Source organism: Muntiacus reevesi, chromosome 18, assembly GCF_963930625.1.
Source record: "Muntiacus reevesi chromosome 18, mMunRee1.1, whole genome shotgun sequence".
In the NCBI taxonomy this organism is placed as follows: Eukaryota; Metazoa; Chordata; class Mammalia; order Artiodactyla; family Cervidae; genus Muntiacus; species Muntiacus reevesi.
The window spans coordinates 49,406,152-49,430,999 of NC_089266.1; the positions used below are offsets into that span (position 1 = coordinate 49,406,152).

Sequence of the window (24,848 nt, forward strand, 5' to 3'; positions counted from 1 at the left end):
TGTGCTAGCATTTTCTTAAAGGGTCAGCAAGAAAATATTTTAGGCTTGTGGGGTTTTTATTTGTGAATAAAGAAAAATAAATTGGGATTGGATTTTGTTTCAAGAATAGTTTAAATGTGTCTTTGGAGAAGTTGAATATTGGATCATTTAAAAGGTGCAAGCATTTTTAGTTATTGTAGTTTTAGTTTTGCTTTCTTCTCTCTAGTACTACATGTAGTAGAAAAAGAAAATGATAAAAGCACCAGGGGATTCTTTTTCCCTTTTGATTTCATGGATAGGTAAAGGAGGCTTGAACTTTCTCTCTCACCTTACTGTTGTCAAGGGATTACTATGATTCTTGCCTTTTAGAGAATGGCATTTTTTCCCTGTTTGCCTGTGATGCTTTTAATCTTAAAAAACAAGAAGATTGGACCTCGGTTATCATTTGAATATCTTCTTGGTACCTCCTGTTTAACTAGTTTTCACTGAGATTTTTCCTCTTGTCATTTTTAGTCTGTCTGTCAGTTTTTATGTATATGTATGTTCCCTTTGGGAATATTTTGGAATTTCCATTATTTCACTTGTGGAACATGGAAAGAATCTAATTTGAGGCCAGGTGAATTTATATAGCTTCACAGTTAACAGCAACAACCAGATATACCGACTAATCAAAACTCAAATTTTATAATACAAAAATGGAAAATACAAGTGTGTGTGTGTGTGTGTGCGCGTGTGCGTGTGTGCAAAGGAGTGAAGAGCACAAAATTAGAAGACTGGCTACCCAGTAGTGGGTGAGTGACAGGGTTTAGGGTGTATGAATCTGTGTTAGTAAATGGAAACTACTGGTAATGTTTTACTTCTTATCTTGGGTGATGGGTTAATAGGTATTTCTTATATTATTAAAATGTAAAAACGAAGTCCAAGCATTTAATGTTAAAGTGAAGCAAGGATTGAAAAAGTGAAAATGTTAGCTGCTCAGTCGTGTCCGACTCTTTGTGACTCCGTGGATTGTAGCCCACCAGGCTCCTCTGTCCATGGAATTCTCTAGGCAGGAATACTGGAGTACTTCTCTAGGGGCTCTTCCTACCCAGGGATTGAACCTGGGTCTCCTGCATTGCAGGCAGATTCTTTACTGTCTGAGCCACCAGAGAAGCCCCCCACCAAGGATTATTAATGGTCTAATTCTTTGTATTTGGGGCTGTAAGTGGAGAGGAGAAAGGTGCAAGCAAGAGAAACCATATTTGGTCAGAAGTGGAAATCAGAAATGAGAACTAAAAGTTTGGAGTGAAGAAATAAGAAGGAGGGATGTTTCTCTTTGTATATATTTTGTCTTGAGAGATTTTCTTATATAAAAATGTATTCTTTAAAGGGTCTAATGTTTTAAATTTAACAGTATTAAGTCACTTCTGCATTTTTAAAGTAGTATATTTATATATGTTTTCTCTAACCAGAATATGACTGTGGCTAACATCTGTGCTTGGTATTTTTATTCATATATTGAACAGACCAAGGTAGTTTGATCTCAAGTTCATTGTCTAATATATTATATTTTTATACCATAGTTTTATAGTCTTTCAAGTGAAAATGATATTCTCCTTTAAAAATCTTTTTGAAGCATAATTGATGTAGAATATTGTGTTAGCTTCTGGTATACAGCAAAGTGATTCAGTTATATATATGTTTATATACATATTCTTTTTGTCAGATTATTTTTCATTATAGTTTATTACATAATATTGAATATAGTTCCGAGTGCTATACAGTAGTACCTTATTATTTACCTGTTCTACATATAACAGTTTGTATCTGCTAACCCCAAATTCCTAATTTTATGCCCCATCTCTTTTTCCTCTTTGGTAGTCGAAAGTTTGTTTTCAGTGTCTGTGAGTCTGTTTTATCATTTATGTAAGTTCGTTTGTGTCATTTTTTGTGATTCTACATATATGGTATTTGTCTTTCTCTATCTGACTTTGATGAATATGATCATCTCTAGATCCATGTTGCTGTAAATGGCATTATTTCGTTCTTTTTTTATGGCTGAGTAATATTCCTCTGTGTGTGTGTGTATGTATCACATCTTGTTTTTCCATTCATCTGTTGATGCACATTTAGGTTGGTTCCATGTCTTGGCTATTGTAAAATACCGCTGCTATGAACATGGGAGTGTTTGTATCTTTTGAATTATAGTTTTCTCTGAATATATGCTCAGGAGTAGGATTGCTGAATCATACGGCAACTCTGTTTTTAGTTTTTTGAGGAACCTCCATACTGTTTTCCATAGTGTACTTGGCAGATCTTGTGTATGATGTGAGGGAGTAGTCTAACTTCATTGATTCACAAATGGGTGTCCAGCTTTCCCAGTACCCTTGCTGAAGAGATTTGTCTTTTTTCTATTGTATCCTCTTATCTCTTTTGTCAAAGATTAATTGACTGTGGGCATCAACAATATCTTTTTTTATCCTATCTCACCAGAACAAATGAAGTAAGCTCTCTCTCTCTCTATATATATATATATAAATTTTTTTTTTTTAATTTCACTGAAATAGTGCCTGAAATGAGCAATTGTGAAGAGGGTGCCCCATGAGCTCCATTCCACCACTGGCAGGATGGAAACAGTGGCTCTAGAATTCTGGTGTCCTCTCCCATCTCCCTTTCTCTCCCTCTCATGCTGCATTCAGAGTGTTGCTATGGGAACTTATATCTTTTATCCTTGTTGACGTTAGTCACTAAAGATTATCTGTCATCCTTACAGTCTCCTCCATATATTCAGTTGCCAAACCTTTGGAATCTCTCTATGGATTCCCTTCCCCCTGCCCGCCACCCCCCCTCCCCCGACCACTCACCCCACCTCCTGAAGCCTTTTGACTGAGTCTCTGGAAGTCACTGTTGTCTGCAAAATCCCCTGTATCCTCAACCTCTATTGGATGTTCTTTTCCTTTCCCCTTGTTGCAGTTTTTCTTAGTTACTGCCTTTCAGTTTTCGACGGTTAGATTTTTTTTTTTAAATCTCATGGTTTTCTGTTTTTTAAAATCTGCTTTCTCTGAAGCCTACTCCCTAACTACACATGAGTGCTTAGTCGTGTCCAGCTCTTTGTGACCCTGTGGCAAGAATACTGGAGTGGGTTGCCATTTCCTCCTTCAGGGGGATCTTCCTGACTCAGGGATTGAACCTGAGTCTCCTACAGCTCCTGCATTGGCAGGCAGGTTTGTTACCACTGAGCCTTCTGGTGAATCTGCCTGCAGTGCAGGAGACCTGGGTTTGATCCCTGGGTCAAAAGATCCCCTGGAGAAGGGAATGACTACTCACTCCAGTATTCTTTCCTAGAGAGTTCCATGGACAGAGGAGCCTGGCAGGCTACAGTCTGTAGGGTCACAAAGAGTCAGACACTTCTAAGTTTGATGTACATCTTTATCACCGTTACTTTTAAGTCTTTATTAGTTTACTTATTTCCGTATCATTAAGGTCTTTTTCTGAAGTTTTATTTCATTTGGAACATGTTTTCTGTGTTATTCAAAACAGTGGTCTCTCTCAGTCTTGAAGGAGTGGCTTTGTGTAGGTGATGAACATTCTCATTCAGTCTTGCCTAACTCTTGGTTATCTTTTGATTGTCTCGCTCTTGGTTGTGATTGTCTAAACTGCTTGATTTATTCTGGACTTACTCTTGGAGGCTTTTTGAGGGAGTGCTAAGACCTATCAATGTTTTAATAGGAGGAATCTCATTTAGCACCTAGTTTCAGGCTGGTTGGAAGCCAGACCCCCAGGCAGGATCTTTTAAAGTATAGAAATATGTACGGTCCTGTGCATCACATTTGTAATTCCTGCTGGCCTCCACTCCAAGAGAGCTGTAGTTCCCTAGGTGACAGAAAAATTGAGGCTCTAGACAGTTGTGCAGCTCCTTTCTGGAAGGTCTTTTAGAGCTGCAGCAAGGTCAGAGGAGAAGCTGGCGTCTCCTTGGGAGCACCTCCTTAGCTCTGGGTGTGTGGGAAACCCGAAACCTGTCCCTCAGGCCGAAGCTCCAGGCTAAGTAAATGGGGCCTTTTCACAGGCAGACTAGGGTTGAATTTCATTTGACTTTCTATGCAGTGCCCTGGGGGTGGTGGCCTGCCAAGAACTGTCTTTTCAATTGTTATAGTCCCCTAGAGCTCAATAATGTCAGCCTCCTTGTCCAACAGGGCCAGGCAATCAAAGGGGTAGCCCTTGTGTGGATTGCACATGCCTGCTGGCTTTAGCAAGTCAGCTGGAGAGTGTCAGTGGCAGGCCTTCCAGAGACAGTGGGAAAATGTCTTGAGTTCACATGCCCATGGTTTCAGCAGTGCAGCAGGGGATGCCTTTCCTGTGTGCCCCTGCCAGCTTTGGTCTGGGGGTGGGAGAATGCTGCCCGGATCATGCTTGTCAGCCTCAACCTGGGAGTGGCTAAATGTAGCCCCGGAATTTAGCTAGGGAGCGGTAGAATGTTTGTCTGTTCTGCTCATCCACTCCAACCAGTAATCAGGGAGTGCTGCAGCCCCCCCCCCCGCCCCCCCAAACTTTCTGGCTTCAGCAAGGCAGTGGTTGCCACCACCTTCCCTTGTCTGACTTAGCAGGGCTGGAGAGAGGCTGCTGACTCTGATTCAGCCCAGCTCTGCTGACAGGCTAGCAGGAGAGTGCAGTGACGGCGTCCACCAGTGCTCCAAGGCGAGATTCTGCTGTTCCCTGTCCCTCCAACTGTTGCTCTTAGATGAGCAAATGAATCTCCTTCACATATAGTCTAGGCACTTTCTAAATTGCTAGTTTTTTTCTTTTCTTGCTTGGTCTTAGTTTGAGTGAGACTGCATGCAGACCCATTGGAAGGGGAATCCCAGTTTCATATGGTGTTTCGGGTCCCTTGGATGTCAGCCCCGTTGGTTTTCTAAGCAGACATTTGGGGGACTTGTCTTTCTAGTGCAGATCCCGAGGGTTCGGATGCCTGATGTGAGGCATCAGCCCTGCTCCTCCGGGAGCAACTTTCTAGATTGGTGAGTCTTCCCTACTGGTGTTGTGGAGCCAGGGGTGGGGTTTTTGCTGAGACCTTGTCTCTGCCCCTTTTTTTTTTAATTAAAAAAAAATTGGCCACACTGTGCAGCATGTGGGATCTTAGTTTCCTCATCAGGAATCAAACCCTTGGCCCCTGCATTGGAAGTGTGGAGTCTTAACCACTGGATCACCACAGAAGTCCTGTTTCTGTCCTTTTACCTGTCTGGTTGTGGTCTTTTGTTGTGGGGAAGCAGTTCATCTAGTTTTTAGATCATTTCCTGGTGGAAATGATCTTTGTGTAGCTATAGATTTGATATGTCCATGAGAGGAGGTGAATTCAGGATCTTTCCACATGATCTTCTTGGACTCTTGTCCCCTACTTTATTTTCTGTTAGTCAGTTGGAAAAGTCTTTCTCTAGCAGATTATACATACTTTGGACTTTAATCTTAGTTCATCTGTATTTTCTTGTCTCCATGTTTGATTTTTACTTAGTTCCTTTATTCTTCTTCTCCAAGGAACCCTAATTCAATTTGACATTCTCCATTGAGCCGTTCTTTTCTTCTTCTTTAAAACAAAAAACTTAGTTTATTTTTGGCTGTGCCGTGTCTTCGTTGCAGTGAACAGGGCTCCTCAGGCTTCAGCCTTCTCATTGCGGTGGCTTCTGCTGTTGCTGAGCACGGGTTCTGGCACACGTGGACTTCAGTAATTGTGGGCTCTGCAGTTGTGGTGCCTCGGCTTAGCTTCTCCACAGCATGGGGGATATTCCTGGACCAGGGGTTGAACCTGTCCCTCGCATTGGCACATGGATTCTTAACCAGGGAAGCACCTCCATTAAACCTTTCTGATCAACCAAGGAAAGACTATGTACCTGAGCTTTTTGGGTGCTTTAAAAGAGAGCTTAATGCCTGTTATTTACTTTGCTTTTTATAATTTCTTACTAGCTTTCTGAGTAGTCTAGAACTTCCTACTCAGGAGAGATGACTTTATCTGTTTCATCCTTTCAGATGTGGCTCTGTGAGCCTCATAATTACTACTTAATAATTGCCTGCTATGTGTAGTTTATGGTTAAAAGTTTATTTTACCAGCTTTTTAACATTAGGTCCCACAGAATTCTTTCATTTTAGTCTCACTTTATTATAATAGCTACTATTTTTGATCACTTGCTCTGTTCAGGTAAGGTAGAATCTCCAGTTTACGAATGTGGGACTGAAGTTCAGAATTACAGTCATAAACCTTAAGTCCATTTGTGTCTGACTTCAAACTCCTTATGTTCAGATCTGTTTTTGTGACTATAAAACAGGTTGTTTGGTCTTCAGACATTTGAAATTAAGGCTTAACATATTATGCTAGTTAAATTCCCTCAGTGATTATATATTTATTTTTACATATTTGTGTACGTAAATATAGATGATTTCTAAGCAATTTAAAATTTTGGTATTATAGTTTTCTTCTTCTAGTTTCAATAATTGCCAGAATTAATTTTAAATTACCTGAGCATATTTGTTCAAAACAAAATGTATTCTTTCCTGGTATATAGAGTTTCCATATTTATAAACTATGAGATAATGCCATATCTATGGTTTGAAACTGTTTCTGACTTTATTGTTTCTCATGTTATGTTTGACGTCCCTAGATTTCTTTCTTTATCATATGATAAGAATTGTGCCATGTAAAGTGTGCTCAAACTTGGGGAGGTTGAATGACATGTGGCTGTGTGAACATAGAAATTGAGTATAATATAAAACATATACTTTGTAGAATTGGTGTCAGGAAAGTATGTCAACTTCTCAGATATGGTCAGAATTCTGTATTACAGAATGCAGTCAAGGCTTATAGTAAGCCAAAATTCAAAGGGTGTTTGGCTTATGTTTGGTTTTCAGACTTAAGATCTTTAATCCCTTTGACATTATTTTTGTATATGGTATGAGGAAATGTTGTGATTGCATTCCTTTACATGTAGTTGTCCAGTTTTCCAGCACCACTTATTGAAGAGATTGTCTTTTTTCCATCATATATTCTTGCTTGCTTTATTGTAGATTAATTAACCATGAATGCGTGGGTTTATTTCTGGGCTCTCTGTGCTTTCTTTGATCTATGTGTCTCTTTTTGTGCCAGTGCCATGCTGTTTTGATTACTGTAGCTTTGTAATATAATCTGAAGTCAGGGAGTAATATCTCCCACTTTGTTCTTTTCCTCAAGATTGTTTTGTCAATTCAGGATCTTTCATGGTCAAATATAAACTTCAGGTTTATGTGTTCCAGTCCTGTGAAGAATGTCATGGGTATTTTGATATGGATTACATTAAATCTGTAGATTGTGCTGGGTAGTATGGACATTTTAACAATATTAGTTCTTCCAGTTCATGAACATAGGATATCATCTTTCCATGGCTTTATGTCATCTTCAGTTTCTTTGACCATTGTTTTGTAGTTTGCAGAGTACAAGTCTTTTCACTTTTTCGGTTAAGCTTATTCCTAGGTATTTTATTCTTCTTGATGTGATTTTAAATGGGATTGTTTTCTTGCTTTCTCTTTTTGATAGTTTAATATTAGTTTATGGAAAAGTAATAACTTTTTAAATGTGTTAATCTTGTATTCCTGCAACTTTACTGAAGTCATTTTTTAGTTCTAATATTTTTTTTGTGTGTGTGTCATCTTTAGGATTTTATGTATGTAATACCGAGCCATTTCAGATAGTGACAATTTTACTCCTTCCCTTCCAATTTGGATGCCTTTTATATCTTTGACTGATGTGGCTGGGACTTCCAGTGCTATAAATAGAAGGGGCAAGAGTGGACATCCTTGCCTTGTTCCTGATATTAGAGGGAAAGCTTTCAGCTTTTCACCATTGAGCATGATGTTAGCTGTGGGTTTGTTGTAAGTGACCTGTATTATGTTCATATATGTTGCCTCTGTAACCAGTTTGATGAGAGTTTTTATCATGAATGAATATTGAATTTTGTCAAATGCTGCATCCCATAGATATTAGAAAGCTGTGTTTCCATTTTCATTTGTCTTGAGCTATTTTCTGATTTCCTCCTCGATTTGTTCATTAACCCATTTTGATTTTTTACTAGTATATTGTTTTCATTTTCCCCATTTTTCTTCCTATAACTGCTTTCTAGTTTTATACTGTCGTGGTTGGAGAAACTGCTTGATACAATTCCTGTTCTTTTAAATTTGTTGAGAGTTATTTTTGGCTTAGCATATGATCTATCCTGGAGAACATTCCATGTGTACTTGATAAGAATGTGTATTCTGATCTTTTGGGATGGAATGTCCTGTAGATATCTATTAAGATTAATTGGTCTAATGTGTCATTTAAGATCTCTGTTTCCTTCTTGATTTTCTGTTTGGATGATTTGTCCATTGATCTAAGTGAGGTGTTAAAGTCCCCTACTATTAATGTATTATTGTCAGTCTCTCCTTTTGTGTCTGTGTTTATATTTGCTTTAAATATTTAGATGCTCATGTGTCAAGTGCATATATTTTAAAGTGTTATAGCCTCTTCTTATATTAATCCTTTTATCATTAAATAATGCTCTTCTTTGTTATTTTTTATGGACTTTATTTTAACGTCTGTTTTGTCTGATATGAATATTGCTACCACTGACCTTGTTTCCATTTGCATGAAATTTCTTTTTACTTCTCCTCACTTTCAATTTGTGTGTGTCTTCAGCTCTTTGAAGCAGAATATGGGTGGGTCTTGTCTTTTAATTCAGTCACTGCACCTCCCCCCAACCCTGCCACTGTGTCTTTTGATTGAAGCATTTATTCCATTGACATTTAAAAGTGTTTGTGCTTATTGCCATTTTGTTCCTTTTATTCTGGTTATTTTTATAGTTCTTCTCTGTACTTCTTTTAGCTTCTTCCATTGTGATTTGTTTTTTTTTTTTTCTTTTTTTTTTTTTTAGTGGTATGCTTGTGTTACTTTCTCTCTAGTTTTTGTGTATTTATTTTAGGATTTTGATTTGTTACTACCATTGGGTTCATAAATTTTGATCTTTAACTCTATCTCCTTGCTTTAAATTGGTAATGATTTAAGTTCTAACACCTTCTAGAAGGTCTACATTTTAACTCCCCTCCCTCACATTTTGTGTTTTTGATACCATATTTTACATCTTCATGTTAATCCTTTTATTCTAATGCACTGTTGCTGTTGTTCAGTTGCTAAGTTGTGTCTGACTCAGTGACCCCATGGACGTAGCATGCTAGGCTAGGCTAGTACTTATTAGAATGCATATTCCAACTCGTTTCTGCAAAAAACATAAAACTCGCAGAATGGTGAAATGGATATGACAGTAAATGCACGTATACCTGTCCCCTAGACTAACTAGATATTTTGGTCACGTTTTAGATGAAAAAGAGAGAAAAGCCCATCTTTGTCCTTACCACTCTAATCAACCATTATTCATGTCTTCCACACAGTTTATTTTCTTTGCTGCTCAAAAACTTGCTTATTTGATTCAATTTCTTAGTGTAGGTATAATTTATGGTAGAGAAGTGCAGAGATTTACCTGTTACAGCTTGAGTTTTGACAAATGCATGCACTTATGTAACCCATACTTCTATAAAGATATTTCTGTTACCCCAGAAGGTCTTTATATGCCCTTTCCCAGTCATCCTCACCCCTTTGGAAGCATCTCTTTTCCCACTTTCACTTTAGAGGAGTTGTTTTCCCTGTTCTTGACAATGTTGCATGTATCAGCACATCTTTCCTTTTTATTACTTAGTCGTATTCCATTTTATGACTATATTATTCATTTTTTATTGAGTTGAATTCATATATTTTGAGCTATTATGAGTAAAGCTGTTGTGAACTTTGTCATAGACGTGTTCTTGTGTCATGAAGTTTGAGGCACCATTTGAGTGTGTTGAAATAGGTAAATCAATTGAATGTGTATAATATGAGGCTCTGTTCAGTGCTTTAAAAAACAAGTCAAAATTAGGAGTGGAAGCATGATAGAGGATGATTTTTTTGATTGGAAAGTATTTTAGCAATGACCTAAAAAAAAGTGTGTAAGACCACTATGGGGGTGACTAGAGTATAACTTTGGAGAAGGCAATGGCACCCCACTCCAGTACTCTTGCCTGGAAAATCCCATGGACGGAGGAGCCTGGTAGGCTGCAGTCCATGGGGTCGCTAAGAATCGGACACGACTGAGCAACTTCACTTTTATTTTTCACTTTCATGCATTGGAGAAGGAGATGGCAACCCATTCCAGTGTTCTTGCCTGGAGAATCCCAGGGACGGGGGAGCCTGGTGGGCTGCCGTCTATGGGGTTGCACAGAGTCAGACATGACTGAGGTGACTTAGCAGCAGTAGCAGAGTATAACTTGATAGTTCTAAGGAGATAGCTGAAAATGGAGCGTTCCTGAGGGAGAAGTGTCCTTGGCACATTCCAGTGTGGGTGAACAGGGCAGAGAGTTAGGTCAGAGAGATACTGACACTATGGTAGAGGAGCACCGAGGGAGTTAAGGATGTGAACAGTATTTTTTTCTTACCGGGAAAGTAGATGAATGGATTCACAATATGACATTTGCCAGCAACAATAATAACTGCATAAAGTTTATTGAGTTCTTTCTTGTTACAGCACCTTGTTTAGGCCATTCCATTTATTATCTTTTTAAATCCTCACAACAATCCTATGTGAGGTACGGGTACTTATCTCCACTTTGCAGATGAGAGAATTAAACCACTAAGCGATTAGATACATTAGCCTTTATCAGTAATTTTATTTATTTTCCAGTGGAGTTCTTCTCAACCATAACTTTCTGGCAGTGATTTTTTAAGCGAAACAGAGAAACAAATTCTGGGCTATCTTTCTGGTTTGCATGTAGTTTAGTACCACAGCAACTTGGGAAAATGATTTAGCCTCTCAAAGTCTCATCTTACTCCTTTCTCACATGTATGATTTGTGTTTGGTGTTTGTTAAAAGGTCTGGCAAGTCAAATCTGTGAAAGAACATAAGGGGCCTGACCAATCCTTGAAGAAAAATAATGCGACGCTACTGTATATTAAGGGATACTTCATATACTAGGGTTTAACTTAGGGAGGAAGATAATAAAGTCAGGAAGAACTAAAAAATGTTGCTGTCAACATTTTAATGTTTTTGTGTCATTGTGGAGTCTAAAATGTATATACATGTTTTGGATACTTGAGGCAAATGCAGAGATGTACTTGGTGACCATGTTTTGATAAGACATATTTAAGGCAATAAGATTTCTGTCCTGTTTTTCTTGTGGTTGGTTGATGGTACCTGCAACCTGTGTATCTGTTTCCCCACATCTCCCTCTTCATTGCATCTTCCATTTTATCTTTGTCTTCTTTGTACTAAAATATTCCTTACATTTTTCTCTTTTAGGTGAGAAGTAAACATGAGGAGTAATCTAGTTCATAATGGAGATTGTTTTATAGCACAAAATAGAACATTGTCTAATAAAATAGAACTTTTTAGTGGGAAAATATCTACCCAGAATCTGAAATTACATACAATAAGATATATTGACTACAAACTGAATAGGATCATACTTTCTACCTAAAATTTATATCTGCAAAATATGACTATAGCTTGAAGCTCACATTGAGAGAAACTATAAGGAAAATGGATTTGGACAACCCCATTGACTTAAATATTTTCTGAAAGAATTATTTCGATAAAATAACAAATGGAATGGAAGACTTGGAAACAGTTTTAACTGATAAAATGAATTAAATTGTTCAATGGAATCTTTCTGCAGCAGGCAGTCTTAGTTAAAATTCCTTAGTGCCTACTTAACATCAGTCATTTCAGTTCAGTTTCTCAGTTGTGTCCGATTCTTTGCGACTCCATGAATAGCAGCATGCCAGGCCTCCCTGTCCATCACCAACTTCCAGAGTCTACCCAAACCCATGTCCATTGAGTCGGTGATGCCATCCAGTCATCTCATCCTCTGTTGTCCCCTCCTCCTCCTGCCCCCAACCCCTCCCAGCATAAGGGTCTTTTCCAATGAGTCAACTGTTCGCATGAGGTGGCCAAAGTATTGGAGCTTCAGTCTCAACAGCAGTCCTTCCAGTGAACACCCAGGGCTGATCTCCTTTAGGATGGACTGGTTGGATCTTCTTGCAGTCCAAGGGACTCTCAAGAGTCTTCTCCAACACCACAGTTCAAAAGCATCAGTTCTTCGGCCCTCAGCTTTTATCACCATCCAACTCTCACATCCATACATGACTACTGGAAAAGCCATAGCCTTGACTAGATGGACCTTTGTTGGCAAAGTAATGTCTCTGCCTTTTAATATGCTGTCTAGGTTGGTCATAACTTTCCTTCCAAGGAGTAAGCGTCTTTTAATTTCATGGGTGCAGTCACCATCTGCAGTGATTTTGGAGCCCCCCAAAATAAAGTCTGACACTGTTTCCACTGTTTCCCCATCTATTTCCCATGAAGTGATGGGACCAGATGCCATGATCTTATTTTTATGTAAAAATCTCTCTTTTCCAGGTATCATCCTCAATATCACAGAGTAGAGTTAGAATCTTAATATCATTGGATGTTTATTTGCCTCTGAATATGCTTTTGGATCCATGCAGAACTGGTTTCTGTTTGGTATCTTGAAATTCTTAAGGCTGATTAATGAACTTACACTCTTCAGTTTAAGTGAGTTCACAATGGTGTGTGTGGTATGGGGTATCATTTAACATTTTCTGACATGAAAGCTGTTGAATTTTGTTGAGGGGGAAGGAGTTTGGTGACTTGGTGGGCAGGCCCATTTTCATTACTTTAATTGTGCGATTTATTAGGATTTTAAGCTTTTTTATAAATGTTTTAGTGTTATAGGACAGAATTAAAAGGATTTAGAATAAAAGGAGTTTAACAAAAGGACTTTGCAACAGGATTGCAATAGTTTTTATATTTGATGGATTTAGCTAACCGCTTTTCATTTCAATCATCGTGCTACATTCTGTTAAATGCTGTAGAACAGGTGTGTGTAACGTCATTCTCTCTATTGTACATGCAAATAAACACAATTTTATATATAAAAAGTTAATCCTCTACAATTTGGAGGATTACATTATGGGAGGGTGATGACTCCATTAGGCATCATGGAGAGTACATGCTATTTATATTGCAAGAAAAATCAGGTTAATAGCTACAGTGTTCATGAGATTGTAGAATTTTTATACCAACACTTAAAAAAATTGTGTTTATTCAAACTGTCCACAACAACATTATTTAAGGCAGAGTTAAGGTTATGTTATATAGTTTTCCAACTTGGAAAAAAATTCAGCGGATAGTGTGCCTCAAAGAAATTTGAAGGATTTATGTGCTTTTCATAGACTAGTCTTTCTTATTTCTGGACAGTTTTGCTGGTACAGTGGGTACTTTTGGCTTTATGTTGTGCTTCAGTGAGGGCCTTATTTTGTAGTGTAAATTTTTTGCTTGGTTACCTTTTCTGAATATCCATGATGAGTATAAATCTTTAGTGTCAGGTGACTGACCTGGAGAGCAAATTCGGTAGGACTGTTGTAACCCAGTGTGTTTTAGTCACTCAGTTGTGTCTGACTCTTTGCGACCCCATGGACTGTACCCTGTCAGGCTTCTCTGTCCATGGAATTCTCCAGGCAAGAATACTGGAGTGGGTGGCCATTCCCTTCTCCATTTGTAACCCAGTAGTTCAGTAGAAACCAAAGAGGTTCTTCAATTCAGGTTTGAAAAACACAAAAACAATCAAACCTTTCTTGCCAGTACTATTTGCACTTTAAAGGCATGATGTGCCACTCATCAGAATAGCAAATTGGTGTGTATAATACCAGGTACAAACCATAAAGACCTTGTCAAAACACCAGGAGGTAGAGGCAAAATAGGTATTGTTAAAGGTGAAGGTGAAATATGTAGGAGTGAAGAATTGGCCTTGTGTAGCTGAAATTCAGTTATAATTAATTTGAAGCATAAATATCATGGGCTTTGGACTAGTTAATATTTAACTTGTGCTTCATTTGAAAGTCATATTGTTAATTGTGAAATCTGATTTATTTGTTTAGCAGGGAGAAAAGCAGACAATCCATAGTAAATTAATATTTAGTGAAAATGTAGACACTAATTGTTCTAAGCATCTCATAATTTAAATTGGTTATGGGGAACTTTATTCATCAACACTGTGTTTATAGTTTTGATCTTTTTAAGGTGTGATAATACAGTCTGTGAATGAATCATATAACTTGTCTTAACCTATTTTGTATAATTATTATCACAATTTAAAAGAATATTATGTCAGAGCACAATATAAATGTGTAGCCACATTTAAACCTCATTATTTTTGGAGGGATTCATTAATGTGGATTATTAACATTTACATTACACTTGGTGTATGCATGTGTGCTAAGTCACTTCAGTCATGTCCAACTCTTTGTGACCTTATGGACTATATAGCCTGCCAGTCTCCTCTGTCTATGGGATTCTTCAGGCAAGAATACTGGGGTGGATTGCCATGCCCTTCTCCAGGGGATCGTTCCGACCCCAGGGATCAAACCCGTGTCTCTTGTGTCTCTTGCATCGGCAGGGGTGTTCTTTACCGCTAGCGCCGCCTGGGAAGCCCCTCACTTGGTGTATACCATCTAGCAAAGAAGTGGAACACTGTTAAAGAGTGCTTAAGCCCCCTGTTTACCCTTCCCTGAAATTCTCTCCATCCTAAATGCCAAAGAAGATTACCCTGTCCTGAAATTGATGTTTATGTGTTTTTGTTTTTAGCACTTAAGGTTACTAAATATCTGTCTATGTATCTGTCTAATGACGCACAGTCAATAGGCACACACTTGTGCAACCACACAATTTCTTTGTACCTTTTTCAAAACTGTGGTAAAAATCACAAAAGATTTACTGTCTTTAAATCTTTACAAACTTCTTTTTGGTGGGGGGCGTGCAGTGTGACATGCTGAATCTTAGTTCCCTGATCAGGGATTGAACCCATATCCCCTGAAGTGGCAGTGTGGAGCCCTCATTACTGGATGACCAGGGAATTCCTGGTAAACTTAACTGTAAAGCTTGGCAGTGTTAAGTACATTCAAAGAACTCCATATCCACTGAACAGCAGCTCTCCTTTTCTCCATCTATCACCAGGCCCTGGTAATCACATTTTTCTTTCTGTTTCTAGGATTTGACTCCTTTCAGTTCAGTTCAGTTCAGTCACTCAGTCATGTCCAACTCTTTGTGACCTCATGGACTGCAGCACAGCAGGATTCCCTGTCCATCACCAGCTCCCAGAGTTTACTCAAATGCATGTCCATCAAGTCAGTGATGCCATCTAACCATCTCATCCTCTGTCGTCCCCTTCTCCTGCCTTCAATCTTTCCCAGCATCAGGGTCTTTTACAATAAGTCAGCTCTTTGCATTAGGTGGCCAGAGTATTGGAGCTTTAGCATCAGTCCTTCCAGCGAATATTCAGGGTTGATTTCCTTTGGGATTGACTTGTTTGATCTCCTTGCTGTCCAAGGGACTCTCAAGAGTCTTCTCCAGCACCACAGTTTAAAAGCATCAATTCTTAGGTACTTCATCCTTGTTTATGATTCAGCTCTCACATCCGTATATGACTACTGGAAAAACCATAGCTTTAACTATACATACTTTTATTGGCCAAGTGATGTATCTGATTTTTAATACTTTGTCTATGTTTGTCACAACTTTTCTTCCAAAGAGCAAGTATCTTAGTTTCATGGCTGCAGTCACTGTCTGCAGTGATTTTGGAGTCCAGGAAAATAAAGTCAGTCACTGTCTCCATTTTCCCCCCATCTGTTTGCCTTAAATTTATGGACCAGGTACCATGATCTTAGTTTTTTGAATGTTGAGTTTTAAGCCAGCCTTTTCACTCTTCTCTATCACCTTCATCAGGAGGCTCTTTAGCTCCTCTTCACTTTCTGCCTTTAAGGTAGTGTCATCTGCATATCTGAGGTTATTGACACTTCTGGCAATTTTGATTCCAGCTTATTCTTCATCCTGCCTGGCATTTCACATGATGTACTCTGCTTAGAAGTTAAGCAAGCAGGGTGACAATATACAGTCTTGACATACTCCTTTCCCAATTTGGAACCAGTTCATTGTTCCATGTCTGGTTCTAACTGTTGCTGCTTGACTGCATACAGGTTTTTCAGGAAGCAGGTCAGGTGGTCTGGTATTCCCATCTCTTTAAGAATTTTCTACAGTTTGTTGTGATCCACATAGTCAAAGACTTTAGCGTAGTCAGTGAAGCAGAAGTAAATGTTTTTCTGGAATTCCCTTGCTTTTTCTATGATCCATCAGTTCAGTTCAGTTCAGTCGTCAGTTGTGTCTGACTCTTTGCAACCCCATGGACTGCAGCACACCAGGCCTCCCTTGTCCATCACCAACTCCCAGAGTTGACCCAAACTCATGTCTATTGTGTCGGTGATGCCATGCAACCATCTCATCCTTTGTCGTCCCCTTCTCCTCCCCCCCTCAATCTTTCCCAGCATCAGGGTCTTTTCAAATGAGTCAGTTCTTTGCATCAGGTGGCCAAAGTATTGGAGTTTCAGCTTCAGCAACAGTCCTTCCAATGAATAATCAGGACTTTTTTCCTTTAGGGTGGACTGGTTGGATCTCCTTGCAGTAAAAGGGATTCTCAAGAGTCTTCTCCCAACACTGCAGTTCAAAAGCATCAATTCTTCAGCGCTCAGTTTTCTTCACAGTCCACCTCTCACATCCATACCTGACCACTGGAAAAACCATAGCCTTGACTAGATGGATCTTTGTCAGCAAAGTAATGTCTCTGCTTTTTAATGTGCTGTCTAGGTTGGTTATAACTTTCCTTCCAGGGAGTAAGTGTCTTTTAATTTCATGGCTGCAGTCACCATGTGCAGTGATTTTGGAGCCCCCCCAAATAAAGTCAGCCACTTTTCCACTGTTTCCCCAGAGGGCAGACAGACTGGAACCACAGTCACAGAAAACTAGCCAATCTGATCACATGGACCACAGCCTTGTCTAACTCACTGAAACTAAGCCATGCCATGTAGGGCCACCCAAGATGGACAGGTCATGGTGGAGAGTTCTGACAATGTGTGATCCACTGGAGAAGGGAATGGCAATCCACTTCAGTATTCTTGCCTTGAGAACCCCATGAGCAGTATGAGCAGATGTTTGCATTTTGATCTCTGGTTCCTCTGCCTTTTCTAAATCCAGCTTGTACATCTAGAATTTCTCGGTTTATGTACTGTTGAAACCTATCTTGAAAGATTTTGAGCATGACTCTGCTAGCATGCGAAATGAGTTGCAGTTGTGCTGTAGTTTTAACATTGTTTGGCATTACCCTTTTTTGGGATTGAAATGAAAACTGACCTTTTCCACCACTGTTGTGTCCCTATAGAGTAGTTTCTCTGCCCTAAACATCCTCTGTGCTGTACTTATTCATGCCTCCTTCCTTTTAAATTCCTGAGCACCACTGATATTTTTACTGTCTCAATATTAAAAACTGACTTTTGCCTTTTCCAGAGTCATGCAATATATATTTAAGCCTCCCCTGTGTTTTTTCATGGCTTGATAGCTAATTTTGTTTTAATCCTGAGTCATATTCCAATGTCTGGAGGCACTATAGTTTATATATTTTTAATTTATTTTAAATTGGGGGATTTTACAATATTTTATTGGTTTCTGCCATTTATCACACAAATCAGCCATAGATATACGTATGTCCCCTCCCTCTTGAGTCTCCCTCCCACCCCCTCAGTTGTCACAGAGCACAAGATTTGAGGTAGGTACTGTCATTTATTTATCTACCCATCTACTGAAGGGCATCTTGATTGCTTCCACGTTTTGGCAGCTGTGAACAAAGCTGATGTCCATATCCACGTGCAAGTTTCTGTGTGAGCAAGGTTCCCAGCTCCTTTGGGTAAATACCAAGAAGCATGATTGCTGGATCTTGTAGTAAGAGTATGTTTAGTTCTGTAAGAAACTGTCCACTGTTTTCCACTGTGACCATACCATTTTGCATTCCCTCTGGTGATGATGGAGAGTTCTTGTTCCTCATCCTTGTCAGCATCTGGTATTGTTGTTCTTTTACATTTTGGGCAGTGTGATGCTTGTGGAATGGTGTCTTATTGTTTTGATTTGAATTTCCCTGATGATCTGTGATGTGTAGCATTTTTTCATCTACTTATTGCCCGTTTCTATATTTACTCTGTCAGTTCAGATCTTTTCCTCATTTTTATATTAAAAATTTTAAAGGTATATTTACTCGTTTATTTGGCTGCGTTGGAGTTTAATTGTGGCACGCTGGATCTTCATTGCATCGTGCAGCATCATTTGTTGCGGCGCCTTAGTTCCCTGAGCAGACATATGTCCCCTGCTTTGCAAGGTGGATTCTTAACCATTGGACTATCGGGGAAGTCCCTAGAAATACGTTGATTTTTGTATGTTGACCTTGACTCTGGTAACCTTGTTGAGCTAACTTACTAGCTCTAGGAGTTTTTGTTGTTGATTCCTTGGGATTTTAGATGTATCAGTTGTATTGTCTGCAAATATATGTGTTTGTGTGTGTGTGTATCTATCTATAAAAAATCACTCAGTTGAGTCCGACTCTTTGTGACCCCATGAACTGTAGCCTACAGGCTCCTCTGTCCATGGGATTTACCAGTACTGGACTGGGTTGCCATTTCCTCCTGCGGGGGTTCTTCCTGACCCAGGGATCGAACCCAGGCCTCCTGCTTTGCAGGCACCTTCTATAGTGTCTGAGCCACCAGGGAAGCCCTGCAAATTGGGAGTTTTATTTCTTTCTTTCTTATCCATATGACTTTTCTCCCCATTCTTTTCTTTTTATCCTTGCTCTTTAATTCTAGTTGTTGTTTTTTTTTTTTACAGTTGTTATTATTTTTTAAACTTACTTTTGGCTGTGCTTGGTCTTTGTTGCTGCACGTGGACTTTCTCTGGTTTCCGTGAGCTGGGGCTACTTCCTCTCCCGTCGCGGTGCATGGGTTTCTCATTGTGCCGGTTTCTCTTGTTGTGGAGCACAGGATCTAGGTGCACAGTCTTCTGTAGTTGCAGCATGGCCCAGTAGTTGGCGCCTCTCAGAGTCTAGAGTTTGGGCTCAGTGGTTGTGGCCCTTGGGCTTAGTTGCTTTGCGGCCTGTGGAATCTTCCTGGACCAGGGATCGAACCTGGGTCCCCTGCAGTGGCAGGTGGATTCCAGTGTACCGCCAGGGAAGTACCCCCCCTTTCTTTTCTGTTTTGTGTAGAACTTCCAGTACCATGTTGAGTAGCAGTGGTGAGAGTGGAGACCTTGCCTTGTTCTTGACCTTAGGGGGAATGCAATCATGGTGTTAGCTGTAGGTTTTTGGATAAGTAGTGTAGTATCTAGAGCAATCATTTAAATTCCTGATCCTGGAAACAACCTTTTTATTTTCCCTGGAGCTTCTATAGAAAATTCTTTTTAGGGCTCAATGTCCTGAAATGATGGACATGTGGTTCAGCTATTGAATTCATTGTATTAGACCTGCAAGGGGCTTATAGGCTCATATTTGTTTGTTCTATGAAAAATTTTGAAACATTTCATGGATTCTTCCCTCTGTTTTCCTCTATTCTTTCTTTTTGGAATTCCTATCTATATGTTGGAACTTTGAGATGGTCCTTTAACAGTTCTCTTGTGCGTGTTTGTGTTCAGTCACTCAGTGGCTTCTCACTCTTTGCAACCCCATGGGCTGTAGCCTGCCAGGCTCCTCTCTGGGTAAGAACACTAGAGTGGGTTGCTATTTCCTCCTCCAGGAGATCTTCCTGACCAGGGATCGAACCTACCTTCCCTGCATTAGCAGGTGGATGCTTTACCCCTGAGCCACCTGGGAAGCCTGTTTATGTGTATATAAATTAATGCTGTTTTTGTCTTTTTTTGCGGGTGGTTTTTTTTTTTCCCCCCGGCTCTGTTCTCTGGGAAATTTTCTCTTATCCTTGCGTTGAGTTTTTAAATAATATCCAACATCTTTTTAATTTCCGAGATCTCTCTTTCATTTCTAAGCATCAGTTTTTCTTTGCATTATTATTTTGTTTCATTCTTGAAATATGTTCTTATATTTAAAAAAAATTATTAATGATAGTGTCAAATTTTTTGGTATTTTTAGCCACATTTCCAGGTGATTTTACCTGTTTGTAAGCAGCAGACTAACAAGCTGATTGCACGTGATGTCGTTTGCATCCGCTGACTTCATTCAGGGACTTTGCTTGTGCTGTTTCTCGGAGCGCTTTGCTTGACAGTGTCTTTCTTTCTTCATGGTCTGACTGACTTTTATTTTCTAATACATTGCTTCTCAGTTTACTAGTCTTTTTTCAGGATTTTACACTGCTGTACGTTGAGAATGGCCTGAAATTTTGAGGTTTTTAAAGTTTCTGTTATGACCTTCTTTTATTTAATTTTGACATCAAAATTATACAACTCTTAGGTAATTAGTTGGTGGAATTGGGGGTGGTTTTCTGATTGCATGGAGAACATGTGTAAAATTGACTTTGTTGCCAATTTAAAAAAAGGTTTTAAATGTTCATTAATTTTTAAAGTAGTTATAGGTTTATTTATAGCTTTTCTATTTTTTGTTCAGTTGTATAAATGTATTGACTTGAATGAATGTTTTGCTGTCTCTTTAACCATAAATATTTTGAGAGAATGAAGATAATAGGGATATGCAAGAATACTTTTTGAAGTTTTGTTTTACATTCCACTTCATTTTCCTTATCAGGTGCTCAAAAGTGTGACAATTTTGCTGAAAAAAGGCCCCTCCTTGGTGTCTGTAAGAGCACTGGATCTTCTGGGTAAGGAATTTAAAAAAAGTTTTTTGAACCACTATAAAATTTTGTGTTATTTCAGAGGGGGAACTTTGATGACTTCAAGTCTTTGTTTACCATAAGACTATGCTTTTACAAGAGGGATGGGACAGGACTTAATAACATATTTAGGGTTTTTGCCACACAGGCCACCTTACTTTTCTGCTCAACTGTTTTCTTTCAAATGTAGGGAGATAGCAGGACATGAAGGAAAGCCAGCAGTGTATCGTAATTCATGAAAGATTAGCATCATTAAGAAAAATACGTTTCGTTTTGTTTATTTTTTTAGTATTTATACTGGCCTTTTACAGTGGATTAGAAGTTACTATTATGTCATCATCGTCAACTGTTATTAACATTTTTTTTACATTGTTTTGAGGATCTTTTTAAAAAATTTTTATTTTATATTGGAGTATAGTTGATTGACAATGTTGTGTTAGTTTCAAGTGTAGAGCAAAGTGATTCAGTTATACATACACATATATCTTTTCTTTTTCAGATTCTTTTCCCATATAGGTTATTACAGAGTATTGATTAGAGTTCCTCCTTTGCTATACAGTAGGTCCTTGTTGATTATTCTCTATATAGTAGTGTGTATTCCATCATGCTTTTATATTTATATTAGAATATATATTATGATCCTTAGGTAACATGTTAATGGAAGATAATTTAGTATATCTTAATGGTAATAATATAAAGCATAGTGTATATTGTGTATTAGCCAACAATTTATTGTTGTTGTAGCATGTGCCTAACACTGTTCTAAAGGCATTACATGAATTTTCTCTTTTATTTCTGTTAGCGATACTTTGAAATAGATACTGTTCTTATTTCTATTTTGTAGTTTAGAGAAACTCAGGCACTGAATTCTTACAGTGAAACTGTGGATTGAAACCCAAGCAAGCATACTTTTAAAAAAAATTTTTATTGAGTATAGTTGATTTTAATGTTAGTTTCAGGTGTGCAGCAAAGTGAATCAATTACACATCTACATATATCCTCTCTTTTTCTAGATTCTTCAAGCAGGTGTAGTCTTAGTTCCATGCTCATTGCATTTGTGACAATGAGAGGCTTACTCACTAAGATGATTAATTGTTATTGCTCATGAAGTCAAGTTTTCCCTACTTTCTCTATATATTAAATGAGAACAATATTCTTCATAATGGCTTATAGTGATTTAGTTATCATATTTGTAGTGACCTTTTCACCATATAATTCCAGTTAGGAATTATTTTCAACTGCTGGTAAAGTTCCAATGGCCTATACAAACCTTGGAAGTGAATTACTGGGTAGGCAGTCTAGGGCCAGTGAAATGCTTCTGCCATGTGTCATTAATGATCTAGATTCTTTTCATTTTTAGCTTTGGCATCTTTTAGACTATGACCCCTTCCCCTTATGATCTCAAGAAGGCTACTATCTTATCAGTTAGTATCTCCTCATCTTGAACTCCTAGCTACAAGGAAATCAGGGATATTACTGTGGTTTTGTTACTAAGGTAGAGGATCAAAGTGAATGTTAGGCTTGGCAACCGGTAGTCCTTGCCATGTGCTTTCAGCTGATAGTGTCTGGGTCGTGGGTGCAGTACACGAGGAAAGAATGTGCTAATGGTGTAACATGGTTGATCTGGGAGTCTTAATTGTTGCTTTCTGGGGAAATGATTTGACTCCATGTGTTACAAGGCAGTTTTCTTCCAGTGTAAAGTTTTGGGTTGAAGTGAGCAAAAATTTACTGTGTACTCATCACTCTGCTAGGTATGGGATAAGGATACAAAACATGAAAACCTAACTCTGTGTCCCACACATTTAAGAATGTTGTTGAAAGCAAAAACATAGCACACAGAAAATGATTATGGGATAATGACATCAGCGTGCACATGCATGCGTGCTCCGTCATGTTCGACTCTGTGACCGCATGGACTGTAACCTACCAGGCTCCTCTGTCCGTGGAATTTTCCAGGCAAGAATACTGAAGTGGGTTGCCATTTCCTACTCCAGGGAATCTTCCTGCCCAAAATTGAACCCTCGTCTCCTGCATTGACAGGCAGATTCTTTACCACTACCCCATCTGCAAAGCCCAGTGACTCATTGGAATTCCAAGAAGGTAGAGGTCAGTGTACCTGGATTGACAGGAGAAGGTCTCATGAAGAAGGCACAGCATGTGCTGGACCTAAAGGAATAAGAAAGTTTGGCAGTGTTATAGAAGACGAAGAACTTCCAGAATAGGTTGTAAAGCTGTAGCTGGGGAACGGAAACTGGTAGATATATTCTTAGGAAAGATGGTTTGTGACTTACAGTGAAGTTCATCTGCAAGATAGGTAATAACAACCGTTTCATTGCCCTAGAACTCAACTGAAGGCTTCCAACAATGTGAAAAGTGTTTATGTTTGAGAGACTGGTAAATGTTAAGTCATTGCTGTGGGAATCTGTGGCATTCATGCCTAGAGCTGCTCGAGTCACACTCCACCGTTTCTGTTTCCAGCTTGGTTGATTCTTCCACGGTGGGGAATGTCATGGGCCATGGTCAGCAGCATTGTCCATGGAACTTATGGTCATGGGGTTGTGTGGGCCCATGGCTCTTTTAGCCTAAAATTGTGATCAGCTAAGGCTTCATGTGTGTGCAAAGGAGCCATGAAAGCATCTACGGGAAACTAAAACCTGGGAGACTTGGAAATATCTGACTGTTGAATGTGTTCCTTTGCACACACAGAGACCCTTTTGGAAAGAATGACAGCCTTTATTGACTCGGGTGGTTGAATAAATTCTCTGTTGAACCTTTGGCTAATCATTAAGCTACATAGACACAGGGGTGGCCCCCAGGAAAGCAGGCTTTAAAATGAAAGCAAGAATTAAAAATAAAATCTAGCAGAGGCATTAGTAACTGTATATTGTGGAGCAAAGTAGCTTTCCAGAATTCTTATACCATACTATAAAACATGTCTAATTTCCAACATAAAATTATGACACATGCCAAGAAATAGCAAAGTATGATACATTGAGAAAAGGAAGTAGGTGATAGAAACTGTTGCTGATTGCTTCCAGTGTTAAATTTTGGAGACAAGGCTTTTAAAGCAGCTGTTATACATATGTTCTAAAAACTAAATGAACCGTGTTTATGGAATGAAAGGAAAGCTTGGTAACAATGACTGAACATATAGAGAATCTCAGTTAGAAATAAGAAATTATAGGAAAACCAAATGGAAATTCTAGAGTTGAAAAGATAAAAGTGAAACAATAAGCTATATCCAGGTCAGCACATGGATCAGAGAACTGTTATGTTAACAAGAGAGGTGAAAGGGAATGGGTGGGCTTGCTTGGTGGTACAGTGGTTAAGAATCCACCTGCCAATGCAGTGGACAGGGGTTCAATCCCTGGTCCAGGAGAATCCCACAGGCCACAGAGCAGCTAAGCCTGTGGGCCCCAACTGCTGAGCCTCCACACTACAACTACTGAACCTACATGCTGCAACTGCTGAGACTTGTACTCCACAGCAAGAAAAGCCACCGCAGTGAGAAGCTGCCGTGTGCAGTGTAGTTCACTAGAGAGCAGCTCCTGCTCTCAGCACCTGGGGAAGGCCCATGCAGCAACGAAGACCCAGCACAGCCAAAAACAAAATAAATAAGTAAATCTTTAAAGGGAAAAAAAAGAAAGGGAATGGAAACCGCAGAGAAGAGTTGAAGAAGTACCTGTGGTGAAAGAAACCTTCCTTGACCTCACTTTTCCTTGTGTTTATTAAGCCTCTGTGATTCAGGCACACCCAGTCCCGTTGAAGCCCCACAAAAAGATGTGTTTGTGGAAGATAGTCAACTGTTTGCTGAGTTTGGTTTGCAAGTGTTGAAAGATTTTCCATTCCTTAGCAACACTGCTTAACTGTGTGATTAAGGTTTTTATTTTTTTTTGCCTCCCTGTGTGGCATGTGTGATCTTACTTCCCTGACTAGGAATCGAACATATACTCCCTGCAGTGGGAACATGAAGCCTTAACCACCAGACAACTGGGAAGTCCCAAGGAGATTATTTTTATTTTTACAGGATTCATTTATTGAGGTGTCACTTGAGTGTGTATATATATATATATATATATATATATATATATAT

General features: G+C 39.0%; 1 protein-coding gene across 6 annotated transcripts in view; it reads left to right on the top strand.

The window, feature by feature from the left end:
- The window catches only part of BCAS3 (BCAS3 microtubule associated cell migration factor), a 576,922-nt gene that overhangs the window by 72,238 nt on the left and 479,836 nt on the right, over positions 1-24,848 (top strand). For all 6 annotated transcript variants that reach the window (XM_065910780.1, XM_065910783.1, XM_065910782.1 and 3 more), the window contains exon 7: positions 20,671-20,743. In XM_065910780.1, coding sequence (XP_065766852.1) covers positions 20,671-20,743 — 73 coding nt within the window. The remainder of the gene's footprint in view (positions 1-20,670; positions 20,744-24,848) is intronic.